Source organism: Cibotium barometz, chromosome 7 (genome assembly GCF_041138505.1).
Source record: "Cibotium barometz isolate CiBa-2024 chromosome 7, ASM4113850v1, whole genome shotgun sequence".
Taxonomy (NCBI): domain Eukaryota; kingdom Viridiplantae; phylum Streptophyta; class Polypodiopsida; order Cyatheales; family Cibotiaceae; genus Cibotium; species Cibotium barometz.
Window position 1 is genome coordinate 12,713,559 of NC_141052.1, and position 17,645 is coordinate 12,731,203.

The window sequence follows — 17,645 nt, forward strand, 5'->3', positions numbered from 1 at the left end:
GCAGTATTTGTTTAATGATCAAAATAAATCCATACTCAGTAGGCATCAAACCAAAGCAAATATTTGTATAATGACTCCTAATAAGGAGATATAGTGTTTAGTCAAGAATACTAAACAAGCCTTAGGTAGGTGTCAAGCAATATACAGCCATAAATTTTGTATGTTATACGAAAACCAAAAACCAACAAAGCACGTATTGTATCTACTGCTCCATCATACCCACCATCACCAGTAACGACATAAAAACCAGTTTGTACAGATCATCAACCAGAACATGCCAACCAAGAAATCCCCACACTGGTATTAGCACTTGCCAGAAAAAGCCTTCACCAGAGGTAATGTCAAGCATAAATTTTCAGAGTAGGGAGTATATTCACAAAAATCAGGAGCGCCAAAGACCTCTTCTCAAAAGAGCAGTAAGTACATAGCATCACCAAGCACATGCCAACAAAAAAGAAGTAATGTACCAGTAGATATGCTCTACCTGAGAAGCCATGGTGCAGGTCGGAAATGCTCCAGTAGGAAGAGACCAAGTCCGGATGAAGAATAAGCGCACAGTGTGCGAAGGAGTAGTGTTTAAATAGCCTAGGGCTTACCCGATACCTTCTAATTATTACTAGAATTAGGGCATTCTATAAAGGCGCCGCGCAGAAAAACAGCAGAGCCTCATCTTCCCTCGAAACAGAAGGCGCAGTTAGAGCACCCAAAGTGTAATTCCAAATATAGCAAGGCCAACCAGTCCAGACCTATTTTAGAATATATTAAAAAAAACCCCCCTTTTTTTAAATTTTCCTAAAAGGGATGCAAAAAAGCATTTTGACCCTGCCTTTAAGTAAGGCAAGTAAATCACCACTGGGGCAAGCATCATCCTATAATTCTGGAGAATGAATCAGAGATATGAGCAAACCCATTAGGGTTTATACAAATAAAATCAAACCCATTAGGGTTAGGTCCAAAGTGTTTAGAATTAGTTCACAAGTTTTTAAACGGTAAGCCACTTAGATAGTTTAGTATACATGCAGCAGTAGAACAATAAAAAGCACTAAAAAAGTTTACAGTTAATGTGTGTGTGTGTGTGTGTGTGTGTGTGTGTATTCTTGTTTAATATATATACATATTACACGGATGACATTAAATCATGAAATCATACGAGGCCGACAAGTAAGGGGCAGACCAGTCTAACCAAAAACTAGCTTGAAAGTACAAGAGAGTTTCTCTTTAAAATATTATACACTTCCGATATGACAAACTAAGAGTGTACACCGAATTTCAGATAAGACATTTTAGTTGTCTGAAAAAGCTAAATGTTACATTGAGTATAAGGTATAGCCATATAATAGAGTAGGCTTATAAAAAGAAGAGTAGTGACAGATAAACAAAACAGGTACCCTCCTTATCTAGTCCCGCACACACAAGTAGGAAAGTTGCTTACCTACCACCATCAACCAAAAATAACATGTTAGAACAAGTTTATTTTAATGGTTGGAAGACAGGTGTCATTGCCTTCCCACACTTGTTATCGATGTCCATGTAGACAAGACAAGATAACAAGGGTACTGTAAGCATCATCCAAGCTTAACAAGTATTAACCAGTATCCATTCGTCAAATAAGTTTTATCTTATCAAGTCCAAAAAACTCATTTATCGAAAGTCAGCAAGTCATGTATCATCAAAACACCATGAACCATAAATTCCATTTCCAATTAAGCAAAAATGATAGCCATTAGTTAGCAGCCAGCCACCATTTAGACCAGTAGTATGCAATCACAAGGGAGCAGCAACAAGACAACTTAGAAGTCCTATGATAGAGTACAGTGTAAGGCTTAAGGTATATTACAACAACACAAGAAAAGATATCATACATGATGCCATATGCACCCTACAGGGTGTAAAACAACCCAAAGTACTTATCATTATGTACATTCAACATGCAATAGCATGCCAAACCAGCAGCAATTCAGATCATCTATACAACTAGGTGCCAAACACTAACCAAGTATCAGGCTATTTTTAGATAGAAATTCAAAAAAAACTCTCAGCTAAAGCTGCTCAACCAGCAGCCAAAGTCCACCAAGAGCACTTAGAATGGCTTCCACCATAGATGGCACAACAACAACAAAGATGCCAACCGTAATAACAACTCATATCAGCCGTTTAAATTTGTGCCACCTCAGCAACTTTTCTTGACTGGTTTGACCACTGCCTTGTGACTCGTCGGTGGTCATTGCTTTATGTTGTCTGATCTGCCCCTTTCCCAGATTCTTGATCCTCCCTGGGTTGTGAACCGAGATATCTGCCTGCTGGCTTTTACTGCTCTCTGAAATATCCACCACCCTCCGATCTTGGTGTCCGACCTGGTACATTCTGAGCTTACCAACATTCACCCAATCTGGAAGCTCCAATCCCTTTTAGTCTCTTCATTCTCATATAATCTGAAGAGCTCATATGGTCCAGCCTAGCCTATGCTCAAATTTTTCCTTTTCCCTCCCAATTTTCCAGGGTACCACAAACCAGGTCACCCTCCTCAAACTTTCTCGTGTTGAGACCCTGTGGTTGTGTTGTGCCTTCATTTGTCTCTGAGCAATATCCTACTCCCAGAGTGCCCTCTACCTCTCCTCATCTAGCTTTTTCGGTTCCAGCAACTTGTCCTAAAGATTCGTCTTGGGGTTCAGCTGGTGCTTAACTGACACTCTCAGAGCTGGTATCATGAACTCATATGGAACTATTGCTTCCAAACCAAAAGTCAATCTGAAGGGCATTTGCTTTGTTGACACCTTGAAGGCTGACCTGTAGGCCCAGGGTGCTGAATCTAAGTGCATATCCCAGGAGCCCTTCACCATCTAAGCCATTTTGGTCAGTATGCTTTTCAGGGTTTTGTTCGTGCTCCCCGCGTGACCATTGCACCTAGGATAATACGTGGTTGATTTTTGGTGCTTAATCTGGAATAGCTTAATTAGTGCTTCAACCGTTTCATTCAAGAAGTCGGTACCCTGGTCACTAACCAACTCTAAGGGGCAGCCATATCTGGTAATAATCTGCTCAAATAAGAACTAGGTTGTTTTCTTGGTTGTGTTGTCCGTCAGTGCTTTTGCCTCCACCCACTTTGTGACGTAGTCAGTTGCTGCTATTATGTATTTGTGATTCCCAGTGTTCTTGAATGGGTCCATGAAGTTGACTCCCCATTTCATGAATGGTGCCAAAGGGCTGAATGGTGTTCAGTGGCCCCATACTGCTAGAAAGTGGTTTTCCAGTTCGTTGACATACATCTTCTCCCTGCATCGGCTGAACATGAGCCGTAGACACTTCAGATGATCATTTATACTGGAATACACAGTGAAATCATCCACAATGGCCATGAACTTTTGTAAGTACTGGCAAATATAGTCATCATTGCTCTCTGAAAAGTTGTTGATGCATTGCACAGTCCTAAGGGCATCACTAAGAACATGAACGCCCCCCACTTGATGATGAATGTGGTCTTCTCTCGATCATTCAGCTTCCTGAAATCCACACAAATTCTCAATAGGAGTTGTTCGACTGTAGGAACTGCAGCAGTAGTTGACATAGACATGGGTGATCCCTCATGGTAACCTGGAGAGATTATCATGGGAGGATCAATCCTACTTTGTGGAGGGATTGGCCCACAAGATTCATTCATCTTTACTTGCAAGATAGAACCCTCACTTGGATAGTCTACTCCCAATTTCAAGTGCTCTTGCACTATGGTTTGGTTTAAGCAGTCACCCAACATTTGTTTGCAATCGGCATACGTAGTTGCAACTGATAGATATGTTCACAGCTCATCACACTTAGATTTGTTAGGCCAAAAACTCAAAATTGCACGTCATGCACCCTTACATGTTTGATGTTCCCCAAATTTGGATTGTACCGATGGAGACTTTGTAATTATGCCTTGTTTGAATTTTGGTTTCCATTTAGCCAGCCGTTTAGGCCTTGCAGTCAAAGAGATGCTTGTGCATGTGAACATGGCCTAACAAGCTCTGAATTGATCAAATCTTGGTTCAACCTATGGGAGGCAATGTGTTGACACCTTGTTTCAATTTTGGTTCAATTCCAATTCTAGTTCACACGGGCAAGAGTGATTTACATTGAAAATCATGAAACTACATGTGAACATCCTCTAACTTGTAGGGTTGGCTTGGGGTATACTGTACAGGCCTGCCAAATTTTGATACCGTTTGGTCGGGTTCACATGGGACAAAGTATGTAAGTGGGGGTTTTAGGGGGTTGGATGCATGAGTGGATGCCGAACTAATGCATGCCTACAGTGCAGTGAGGCACGTATTTGTGTGCACGGGTGCTTTTGCAGTTGCGCGTTTTTGTGGCACGGACGATTTGCGCGTGCATGGTGCATTGTGCCTCCGGCACATCAAGGTCAAACTTTGGGGGGGGGTGTGCGCGCGCGCAAGTGCACGTGGCTGCTTGTGTGTGGATGCACTAGTGCGTGCATCTGTGCATGCTTGTGAGGTGTTATGGCGCACGCGTAATTTTATTTTTTTTTGCTACAAGGACCGGCCAATCTTTAGAACCCCACACTTCATCTCTCTTTTGTCTGGCAAGAAGACTGCCATCTCTGTCTTCAAGACGCTGCCATCTCTGTCTTCAAGACGATAAGTTCTTTTTTTTTAAATTATTTTGTTTAAGACGATAAGTTCTAAGACGTTTTTTCAAAGTTTTTTCCAAGGCCATTCCAACGAGCACACAATGCTAGTTTTGGAGTTTTATTTTTCAGTCAAGGGAACCCAAGGGGTGTTCATGGGTGGCAAAGCAAATATCGAGACCTGCAACAACCATTCCCAAACAAACGGCAAGTAGACAACTAATTTTTCTCGATCAAGAAGAAAGGCCATGGTACTATTCTCGTAAGCACAATAAGAGAAATATCAATTCAGGAGATTCCTACAAATTTTACACGACAAAGAACACACTCGACCTCCAGATGAAGTCCTATTTCTCATCTTAGTATAAGGAAGTATTTCTTAGCTTTTGATTTTGAGCGTATGCTATACAAACCAGGGATGACATAGATCTAGAAGATGATGTCCCTATTGAGATAAGGCCACTTTCACACCTTTAGTTGGTCGCCATGTTGCGTGAACGCAACAAGGAACACATTTTTGCACAAAAGCGGTGATACTCATCGACTAAGAACAAGGCTGAGAATTGGGGTGTTTTAGATATATGCCATATGATTGGCCTTTCAAGCACGTAGTATATGTCCATGTATAGGGAGATTAATTTCAAGCTCGAAGGACTGGATGAGTTCGAGAAGCAACAAGGTTTCGTACGGGGTATGGACACAGAATACCGACTTCATGCTTAGACTCAATTCCCAGATTGACTTCATGCTAAAACTCAAGTCCCAAAGACCGTCGAATAAGCAATTAATCATGATCAAACATACGATGTTGGGAGCAATTGGCGCAGTTGTTCACCCAATCATTTTAAGGACAACAGGACACGACAGACCTTGCCAAACCATCATGAGGCTACGAAGCCTAGACACGCAGGTGATGTTCCTCATGGGCCTCACGCCCCAACCCGTCTAGGGTGTTCATAGGTGTCCCTCCAGGTTAGGATCAGACTCTCTTGGGGATTCCACACCTGGACCCAAGTCCAACTTAAGGGGGTTAATCCAAATAAGTTATACCGCGCCGACAAGCACCTCAAACGATTTGATACGCTACGACAGAGATATACTAACTAATTAAGTACCTCTATGTTTCCTTCGTCCTACCAATTTGTTGGGAAGAGGGGAAAAGGGATGTGAGGGCTACTGTACGTCCCTTACAAACCGGATTCATGGAAAAGGTTTCAAAGGCTACTGAAAAAGCATTTCTTACCTTCACAATTTAAATCTAAAGTTAGGCATCAATGGGATACATTGCATCAACTTGAAAAAGAAAGCATGTCTCAGTATGTGGAGAAGTTTTGGAATACATTACTACAGGTACAGGTTGTGGAGAAAGTCAATGAGAAGGACCAAAAGAGGAAATTCATTTCGGGCCTTAAGTCTACAATTAGGGCCGATGTGAATACGTTTAAACCTCATTCACTTTCTACAGCTATATCTTTGGCAACAAATTCCGAACGCAAAAATGGTTTTCTTAGAAAGGCCAAGTCATTTGAGAGTAACCACTCTAAACCTTTTCATGCTTCAAGAAATTTTCATAAGCCAGGGTTTGACAAAGGCAAGGAAATGGTCAAAGGCGAATCAAATTCAAAGAAAGTCAACGGTGGCAAGCCCAAAGGTCCTCCAATCAAATGTTTTCGATGTCATAAAGAAGGACATATAGCACCAAATTGCCCAGAACGTGCAAAGAATCCGACACCTGCGGCACGAGTCAATATGCTTGAAGGGGACGACAATGAAGATGAATCGCTCAAGCAAGAGGGTAACTCTGACCCTCACTATTCAGAAGCAGAAGGTAAGCCTCAAGCTCATTCGCTACTCAAAATAAAAGGAAAAATTAATGAGCATGAAGTTATTGTTTTGCATGACGATGGTAGCACTCATGACTTTATTTCTAAAAAGACAATTAGAGTTTTAAACATTCAACCTTCACCTACACATTATAGAGTTAAAGCTGCATTTACTGGAACCAAGTATAATTGCATGCAAGAGATGAAAGGTTTAACTTTAAGCATCAATTCATTAACAGAAAAAAGAGATTTCTTAGTTACACCTTTACAAGGCGTAGATGTAATATTGGGTATGCCTTGGAGATATATGTACAACCCTATTATAGACTATGATACACATAGCATTTGTGTAAGGAAGGACAACGAAAATATTTTCCTCCAATGTTTAGTCAAAGGAGAGACGAGCCCTTTATTGAGTCATACTCTTCCATTTTGATACATTAGGAAAAATACATTTATAATGTTGAATTTATTAAAGCCTAAAGGCTTTACCCTAGCCCCAATTTTTGGGACACTCTATTTTTGTTGTGGAAGAGTGTCGTGCTCTCTAAAAGCACACTTTGTATATTTTTGGGGACTATGGCCTATTTTTTATTGGAAGCTAATAAAAATACTCTTGTGTGGGGGAAGGCCACGCACAAGGGGGGGGGGGGGGGAAGATTGCACCCAGCATGTTTGTCTTGGAGCTAAGAATTATGTTTGCTATGCTTTTGTTTAATTTATTTGATTTTGTTGAAACCTGCAAAGCATGTGTTTTCATGGTTGAATTTATTTGTTGAATTTCTCAAGTGTTCCACAAGCTATCCTAGAGAACGATTCCGTTTTCAGTGGGAAGATTGCACCCAGCATGTTTGTCTTGGAGCTAAGTATTATGTTTGCTAAGCTTTTGTTTAATTTATTTGATTTTGTTGAAACCTGCAAAGCATGTGTTTTCATGATTGAATTTATGTGTTGAATTTCTCAAGTGTTCCACAAGCTATCCTAGAGAACGATTCCGTTTTCAGTGGTATTAGAGTGAAAAAATCAACTACTAAGGTTACAAGCTACGCTTGTAAAAATAAATATGATGCGCATAAGAAACATTCTCCTCAACATTATTCATCAATCCTCGTAATCTTCATCACCTAAAAATATAAGCCCAATTAATAATTAAATTAATCCCACAAATATTAAACAGGCACAAACCATCACCAACTCATGACTACCAGGCGTAAGTACCCCAAGAATCATCCTAGGAATCACCCTATCATACAAACCTAACTGAAATAATCATAGGCGGCCCCAAGCATACGTCATATACCGCACGTATTAATATTTATAGTGGTGTCACCCACGATATCAACCTAGCCAGCATGACGCAAGAGTAACCTAGGCGTCCCCAAATAACTCAAGAGGGAAAAATAATATTCTTAAAGAGGACTTAAAATATATTCTCATGACACAAAAAGAGCTTGTCTTCTTCAAAGATGGCATAACTCACTTGATTGAAACAGATCTACCGCTTGGCACAGATTTTGGAAAAGGTGGGATAAAAAAGTTCATTGCAGACATGGCTGCAAGTCATGCTATCTCTATGGTCTAAGTAGCAACTTTTGGGTTGAAAGCAAATCAACCAAGACATAAAGAGACAAAGGCAAGGAAAGAAGAAGATGAAAGGGATCTCCGGTCATCTGCAATGGAGCTGATTACAAAAAGGGAAGTATCCAGGGAGGCCTTATACGAGGCAGGGGATTGTATTCGCCTTGAAACTATTTGGGAGGATTGAGTAGACTCCTTGTCAATCCATGCCTACATTGCAAAGTGCCAGAATGAAGTACAAGTGGAAGATAAGCATAAAAGGGAAATTGGGGATGAAGGACCGTCAAAAAGGGTTACTAGAGGCAGCAAAAGAAAGGAACCAGGGCCTTCTCAAGAGTCTCTGCTACGAGATCCACCTCCACGTGAAGTGCCAATGGAGGATGCTTCAATAAAGACAAAGCATTAGAAAGAAAGGAGCAAGGGAAAAAGCCCATTGTATAAGCTGCAGTCCACGACATTGAAGCCGCTATAGACCTCAAGAAGGTACTAGAGGATAGGATCTTGAACAGCAAGGTGGAGTTTACTTTGGGCGAAGTTCTCGGAATTGCAAAGAAGGAGTTCCATGATGAAATTATTGACATAATATGAAGGAAAAGATAAAATTTGATTGAATCCATCTTGCCATAGGGTGAAGCAAGTATCTCTAAAGCTCACGGAATACAAGTGCAACAAAATGATGAAAAAGAAAATGAGATAGACTGTAACCAATCTACAAAGGGACACGCTAGGTATGATTTGTGGGTGAAGATGAAGAAAAAGAGGTTATTCCTAGAAGCCACTATTCTAGGAGTCATTGGGCAAGAGCTATACATGAAACCCTCGTCAAAATAGGTGAGCTGGAAGAACCAAATGTTGCCTTGATTGACCATGGATCAAAGATAAACCTTATGTCTAAGAGTCATTATAATAAATGCAAGTGGCCAATGGATGCTAACCATGGATATATGATTAGGGCAGCAAATAATTCAGCTGGTGAACTTTATGAAGTCTGTCCAAATGTGAGGGTATGTAAAGGACGATCAGAATTGCTTTGTCCAAGAAATGTTGTCATATCCCCTTATCGTTGGACAACCCTACATTACGGTGGTAAGGATGGAAACAAAGGTCCTTGATGACGATTCAGCCTATGTAAGGATAAGGAGCAAAGATGGTAAGAGGGCTGTCCAATTTTTAACTGTCTGTGTCAATCACGAGAGGAACCGTGAAACATTTGGGGAACAATCACTTCCAAAATCAAATAAAGAGTTTAAGAATTTCAAAGAGGTGAAGTGTTTTTGACAGGTACCATTGCATGGCGAGACTATACTGGTACGAGGGGCAGAAGATTCTCGCATGACTCAAGCTTTCTCAGCAAATTTTCTAAGTTTGTCTAGCTATGGTCAGTGTCTTTCATTAAGAGTGGAGATTTAAAGCGTGGAGAGCGTCATCATGTACAAAATGTACAAACAAGTTTGAAAGAGTGGTTTTCTCGAGGAGGGTGAATCTATAATAGGCGTGTTTGACGAAATAAACTTTGTGGATACTATGAGTGAAATTCTTGCTATGGAAAGTTCTTGTTTATAGGGTGGGAATGAGACTATGAAAGTTTCAATGGACATGTATGATGTGATTGAAGCTTTTGAAAAGGAGTGCAGAAAAATGCAGTGTGGACCAATGGTTCAGGTGGATACCAAATACAAGACAGTGGCAAAGAAGGTCAAGCCAGTAGCCTTGCCCATATCACCAAAGAGCAAAGAAAAGATGGATAAAGCTTTTTTGCAACCGAACCTCAAGGATCCAAAAAGGATTAGGCACAAATTCACGCAAGAGTCTTTGAAGGAGCTAAAGATGGGCTGCAAGGACTTCCTGCTACCAAATGAGAAGAAATGCTTTGAGGAGATGCTTTTGAAGCACAGTAAGGCATTTGCTTTTCAGTCGCATGAGATAGGATGTGTTGATCCAAGTGTGGTAGTACCAATGGCGATCTTCATTGTACCTCATGTGCCTTGGAACCTACGGCCAATTCCAGTGCTTAAGGCTCTCTTGCCAAAGTTAATGGAGCTACTGAATGGGAAAATCAAAATGGGTATTTTGGATTCTTCTTGTGCTCCATATTCCAACAGGTGGTTCACTGTGCCAAAGAGGAATAGGGCTCTACGCTTCATCCAGGACATGCAGCCAATGAACAAAGTCACAATTAGAAATGTGGGTACAGGGCCAATTATGAATGAATCTGTAGAGGCATTTGTAGGAAGGGCGATATATTCTAAATTTCTATGGGGGATTTGTAGTCAGGTTTTAATCAGTTCCAGCTAGATATAGGGAGCAGGGACATGACTACCATGAGGACACCGTTGGGTTTGGTAAGCATGTGCACCTTATCATAGGGAGCGGTTGTAAATATGATTAATGGTATGAACAAAGTCTTACATGAATTCATACCTCAAATAACTATGCCCTTTCTGGGCGATGTGTCTATTAAAGGATATGACAAAAAAAAGAAAGATGAGGATCCAGATTCAAGGGGGTGCCGCAAGTTTGTGGTGGCAAATCATATAAAAGATAGTGATAGGATTTTGTCCAGGTTGGAAGATGTGAACCTAACTTTGTCCTCAGGAGCAAAGTCGATATTTGGAATGAAAGAAGTGCTTGTTGTGGGGCACATGTGTAGTCCAAGTGGCAAAAGACCTTGTCCTGCGAAGGTGGATGCAATACAAAGAAAGAAAGAGACATGTAAAAGTTATTAATCGATAATTGATAACTAATTATTAGTCATGTAAATTAAGGAATAAATATTATGTTACTTAACCAATGATTTGGGGGAGTCATAATAAATTATAAGAAATTAACGTGTTTTGCCATTAAAAAAATAAATTTAAACATGATTTATGCGCAAAAATCGATAAAAAGGCCATTATAACTTGGAAACCATTGTTTACCTAAAGCCGATGCGCTTCAAGGTTGAGTGTTGGAGAAGCTAATTATGCCTTCTCCTTCAAGATAATGTCATTCTCTTTATGATTATGTAAGTATAATAAACTTTGAGTGGAAAAGTTAGTAAAATTGTGAGTTAGGGACCCCTTTTTATAAGTTTTTGGACCTGTGGTGATTGGATAGGGGGGAGCTAGCTTTAAAAATGTGCCACTTTGACCTAGGAGACCTGTTGAGTATCTTGGTTTAACCTATAGCCTCCTTTTTAATTAGTTCTAGCACGTGGCTACTCACTCGCATGACTTGTGAACTTAAGAGCAATAATATTCTCCCCCTTGTGGTCCCATGATTAACCTAGAGTTAATTCAAAGATTTATATTTCTATTTTCCTAGCCTATCTAGCCCTCTTTTTCCACTTGATTAACTCATTGCATCCTATCCACCAACCTCTTGATATGGAAGCTTCTAGAAACTTTCAAAAAATACACTTCTAAGCTTTTCTAGAATCTTTTAAAAAGTTTGGCTTTTTCAAACTTTAATTTTTTCAACTTTGATAGACCATCTAAATATTTAATGCTAAATTTATAATTAATTAATCACATACGCTTTATAATCACACGACCGCTAATTGCCACTACAACATGAGGAATAGAGAAGCAACATTAAATCAAGTAGACACCCAAGAGCCTCAGGCAACACCACAACATAGGCAAAGGGGCAGAGGAAGATACCGAGGGGGACTACAAGCCCAGGAAGGACCCAGGGGCAGAAACCAGCTATCATGTTATTATTGCCGGGTCTCGAGGCACATAAGCCATGACTGCCCACTAAGAATAAGGCATCAAGAAGAAAAGCAAGCTGAGCTTAACAAAGTCAGTGCTAGAAAGAAAATTTTGCCAAAAGACCCCACAAGGAAGTGCTCGGATCCCATCGCAAAATGAACTACCCAAAAATGCATGGTGGGAGCAACACCAAGTAAGGATTGAAGCACAAAAAACAATAGACGAGCAACAAAGGAAAGACAAAATGATTAACGAACAAAATCATGAAACAAGGCAAAATAATGAAAAAATGCTACGTGAACCATTGCAAGGTGAGACAAGCATGGGGCCTAAGAAACCAAGAAAGAGCGATGGGATCCAAAGGGACCATCAGCCAACAATGGACCTCAGATGTCCGGAAAATAAATGGAAAGCCTAGATAGGCTTGATACAGGGCTTGAGATGTCCCAAGAAGTGCAATGGGACCCAAAGGGACCATTAGGCAACACAAGGGTTGAGATGCCTAGAGAAATGTTGTGGAACCCCATTGGGCCACAAATGTGTATCGAGTCTGATCAACCCAGGGGTATGTAGTGGAGCCAAGAAAGGCCACTAGCAGATACAGGACCTGAGGTGTGCGGAGAGCAGCAATGGAACCCAAAGAGGCCATTGTGTGCAAAAGGGTCAGAGTCACCCTAGAAGTATACAGGACCTGAGATGTCCGGAGAACAGCAATGGAACCCAAAGAGGCCATTGACTGAACAAATTGAAAAACTAGATGATCCAATGACGTCTAGGGGGCCGGAAGAGCCCAAAGAAGTTACAAGGAGCACAAAGAAGCCCTTGGAAAATGAAAGCCATCAAGAGCTAGGAGAACCATCCAAAAATCCAAGGAAAGTGTTGGACGAAGTGAGGAGGCAAAACCCCAATCAAAAGGGAGGAAAAGGAAGCCCAGTTAGAAATCATGAGGAAAGGGCAGAAAGAAATGATGAAAATCAAAAAATAGGACAAAGGAAATAGGGAGGTACTTAACTAGTTAGTATATATCTATCGTAGCGTATCAAATCATTTAAGTTGGCCGCCTACGATATAACTTCAGAGATTAACCCCCTTAGGCTAGACTTGAGACCGGGTGTGGATATCCCGGGGGAGTCTGGTCCTAAGCGAGAGGGATGCCCTCTGAACACCTGAACGGGTTGGGGCGTGGCCCTCACAACAACAGATAGACTTTAGAACTATTTACCCTGATTGTAAGTCCAGCCAGACATTGTGTCCATGGATCGTTGTGATGTTATGGTCCTAATCTGGCGAGGGCGTATCACAATGGTAGATTGTCAACTTAACCCAACCGGATGGGTGAGAAAAATCCATGGAAATGCTTTCCCATTTACTAGAAGGTATCTATAATGGGTGCAACATTCCAGCCTTTCGAAGATGTTCTGCCTTGTTGACTTGGCAAATCTGGCATTTATCCACATAGTCTTGTATGAAGTTTTTCATCTTTGGCCAGTAAAATGTTTGTTTTACTAAAGTCAAAGTTCTGTGTACCCTGGATGTCCTGCTGTGGGTGTATCATGACACTCACGAAGGATCCGCAAGCAAATATCTGGTACATCTAGCACACAAATCTTCTTATTTCAGAATAGTAGACCATTCCAAATCTCCCACTAATCCCCGGCTACCTATATCGTAGGCGGCGCAGTCAATGAGGTCCGATCAATCTAAAGTGAGCTCCCATCCTGGACCATATGCCAATAAGGACCAAAATAATGATCGCCCTTGCACAACCTCCTTGGAGACTGAAATAAGTCAGTGAATATCTCTGTGAATGCTAAAGCATTCACCTCTGGAATGCGACTAAATGCATCTGCAACGTGATTTCAAAGAACCCTTTCTGTAACGTATATCTAAGTCGAAATCTTGCATCAATTCTGTCCATCTTGCTTTCCTACCCCTCAAATCTGTTCCATCACAGACATACTTTATAGACTGGTGATCTGTCAAAATGACGCATTTAGTACCGTCGCATAAGTAATGTCTCCAAGTCTTGAGTGCATATACGACTGCATACATCTCTTTCTCAAGAGTAGGCCATTTGATTTGAGTGTCGTCAAATTTCTTACTCTCAAAGGCCACTGGTCGCCCGTCTTGGAATAAGGCCGCTCCCAAAGCATAATCACTGGCATTTGTCTCGAGGACATATGACCGACTATGATTTGGAAGAGCTAACACTGATGTTTCTTTAACTTTGAGTTTAAGCTCATTGAAGGCCTTGTTTAGATTTTCATTCCATGGGATCGGCTAGTTGGACTTTTGTCTCTTGCCTTTCAAAAAGTTAGTGAATGCAACTGTAAGATGGGAGTACTCACGCACCGATTTCCGTAAGAAAATTGTGAACCCTAGAAAAGATCGTAATTGTCTCATTGTCTTACATATAGGCCATTCTAGAACCTTCTAAATTCTCTCTAAGTCAATGCTAAGTCCATTCCTAGATATAGGATGTCCTAAGTAAATGATCTCTTCTTAAAGAAGCCACATTTGTTGATCTTAGCATTCTGTTTGAGAATACTCAAAACGATGCAGAAGTGTGGAACATGGTCCTCCAAAGTCTTGCTATACACAAGGATTTGTCGAGGAAGACAACTACAAAGGTATCTCGATGATCTCTGAACAAATCGTTCATCATCTACTGCTAGAACGTAGCAGGTGCACTAGTTAGACCAAAAGGTAAAACAAGAAATTCATAATGGCCATACCTCGTACGGAAGTAGACATGTCTAGGATGAATGTGTATCTGGTGATACCCCGTACGACGTAAGTCTAGCTTTGAATAGTAGGTAGCGCCTTGCAACCTATCTATCAAGTCATCCAATCTAGGAAGGGGATACCGATTCTTGATTGTAACTTTATTCAACTTCTTGTAGTCCATACACATGCGCCAAGAACTATCCTTCTTCTTATGAAGTAGAACGGGTGCGCCCCATGGACATTGCTATGTCTGATGCACCCTAGCTTTAGATATTCATCCTATTGCTTAGCTAGTTCATCTTCTTCTAATTGGCTCATCGAGTAAGGTGGAATACTTACCGGCTGAGTTCCGGGAACTAGGTCAATCCTATGGTCTACTTCCCTTTCGGACGGTAAGCCTGATGAAAGATATTCTAGAAAGACGTCTTTATATTCATCTAATACTTTCTTCAACTGATCGTTCTCAAAAACATTAAATTCACTTAGAGAATACTGTAAACGTATAAAATGGTTTCAAGACACAATGATACAGGTCATACAAAGAAAGGTCTGATGAAATTATATGAATAAGTTCATTTACAAGAGGACCCTCAGAAGGAGGTACAAAATCGCCCTGGATACTAATCCGGGTGCCTTCAAATGGAAAAGAAACACAATGGATTGCCCAATCAATCTTGGCATTGAGGGCTTTAAACCATTCAATGCCTCAAATCAAGTCTACATGCTCCACTTGCATGACAAAACACTGGAGACAATCCAAATATGCTTGAATCGTGATCGGCAAATCTGGTACCCAAAACTGTCTCCCATAAACAAGACGCACCTCGTAGGTGTGATCGCTAGGCACCGTTGTCATGTGCATACCAGATGCGACCATGTACATGGGCCTAGTCAAGTGTAGGCTAGGGGGACCTAGGACTAGGTAGCAGGCAGATTGGCAAGCTGGGCATTGTGGGCTTTGGACGACCTGATGGGCGGGCGGCCACTTGTGGACGCCCATGTCTGGACGCCCAACCATTTTGGTATAAAAGAATGGGCAAGTCATCACTTGATTATTATCTTTGTGCAATCTTCTAAACAGCACACAGTAGAGCATGGAGGAGCGATCATAGAGCTTGGATCTAGCGTGGACGCACGTGTGCTACACATACAGCCAAGACCGACAGTAGCCTTGGGCTCTAGTGGAGCACTGGGACCCCGTGAGGGCATGGGCTAGTTAGATGTGCATGCTAGGAGCTCAGCTTGTAGCTCAGGGGACGATGATCTACGATCATGCGTGGCATGCAATCTGAAAAGAACATGCACTCATGGGAGGCCATAGCCACGACCTAGGAGGGAGGAGAGCTCTAAAATTACCACCCAACCACACAAGAATAGCTAGCCCTAAGTGCCCATTGGGTTTTATACTAAAACCCTAGCCCGTGTCCACATTCATTGACCGGCCGCCCACTATCCTCATAACTGTGGCCCTTGGCTCGACACCCGGCTCCTCTTGTCCCCTTGACCATGTAAGGCTTAGCCTAGGCCGTGCCCGCTAGTATCCCTTATGGTCGAGCTCCCCAGGACCGTTGTCATGACATTACTCTCCCCTTTTGAAAGAGTTTTCGTCCGCGAAAACAAAAGTAGAGAATCGCTTCTTCAGCGTACTAATGTTTTCCCAAGTGGATCCTTCGTCAGGCCTATCCTTCCACTTGACCAAAGCATGGCAAACGAACATGATGGCGAGTACGTAACTCATGGAAATCGAGAATCTTCTCTGGCTCATGTGGTGTGACTGGAGGTTCGGTATACTCAACCAATACTCCAGGATCAACCACGTTATCTTCATTGTAAAGTCGTTTCCTTAAACGGCTCACATGAAAGACTCGGTGAACCTTTGAAGTTGCTGGAAGCTCCAGCTTATAGGCAACTTGCCCTACCCTCTTGAGGATCTTAAATAGACCACAGAGCCTAGGCGACAGCTTGGGTACTGGGCCGGTCTTTAAACTTTGTGAATTTTCAGGTACACAAAGAAAAACTAGTTCCCCTTCATCAAAGGTAACTGGTCTTCGTTTAGCATCTACAAATTTCTTGTAACGGTCTTGTGCTTGTCGAACATTTTGACGAGCAACCCATAACATATCCATGTGATCTTGAAGAAAATCCTTCACTTGTTGAATTTTCTCGTTGGCTAACCCCATCGTAACAGGTGACCTGGGTTGAAAATCATACATAAGCATAAAGGGACTGAATCCCGTAGTTACATGCTTAGCTGTTGTAAGCAAACTTTAAAATGGGCAAGTAGTCTTCCCAATTAGATTGTCGTTTGCTCACATATGCTCGTAGCATATCCTCAAGTACTTGATTTACCCTCTTGGTTTGGCCATCAGTTTTGTGGGTGATCAGCAGTACTGAGATTGAGCAGCGTATCCAAACGTTTGAATACCGCCCTCCAAAAATGGCTATCAAACTTCTTATCGCGATCGCTTACAATGTTGGCTGGTAGCCCATACAGCCGATAAATATTATCCACGAATAGCCGTGCTAATTTGGGAGTCTTAACTGTTGTTTTGGTTGGAATAAATCGACACATCTTTGTTAATCGATCTACCACTACCCAAATGGCATCATGTCCACGATTAGTAGAAGGTAGTCCAACAATAAAATCGATAGAGATGCTCTTCCGACTTTCCATTAGAGATCTCTAAAGGATGCAAAAGCCCACCTACCTTTAGGCGCTCTATATGTGCATACGTCTTACGTATTTCTGGATGACCTGCAGTGGGACTATCATGACACTCATAAAGAATTTGGCGCCGTGTGGTGTCAGAGTCCGGGGGTACACATACCCTTCCCTTGTGGAGTAAGTACCCATTATCGATGGTAAAATTCTTCCATCGATTAAACTCATCGCTCGTAAGAGGTGAGTCTGGTGTGGAATTTGCATCGTCTGCTGCAGCTTGTGGTGAGGGATCCCTTCTTTTTACCAAGTTCCACACTTGCATATACGTGGGTTCATGCTCACACTTACCTTGAAGGGATGGTAGCAAGTCACTTCTCAATTCCGTGAATGAGAGACTTTTCACTTCAGGCATACGACTTAGAGCATTGGCAACCACATTATATCGGCCTTTGCGATATCGTAACGTACAATCAGATTCTTGAAGAAACTCAGCCCATCTAGCTTTGTGTCCCTTCAAGTCCTTTTGAGTGGTAAACCATTTG

At 41.6% G+C, this 17,645-nt stretch overlaps 1 protein-coding gene across 1 annotated transcript in view; it reads right to left on the bottom strand.

Annotated features, from left to right (window-relative positions):
* Positions 1–1,993: 1,993 nt before the first annotated feature.
* LOC147636692 (uncharacterized) overlaps positions 1,994–17,645 on the bottom strand; it is a 42,347-nt gene continuing 26,695 nt past the window's right edge. Inside the window, exon 5 of the mRNA XM_086800949.1 lies at positions 1,994–3,500. Within this exon, the coding sequence (XP_086657075.1) occupies positions 3,489–3,500 (12 nt within the window). The 3' untranslated portion in view covers positions 1,994–3,488. The remainder of the gene's footprint in view (positions 3,501–17,645) is intronic.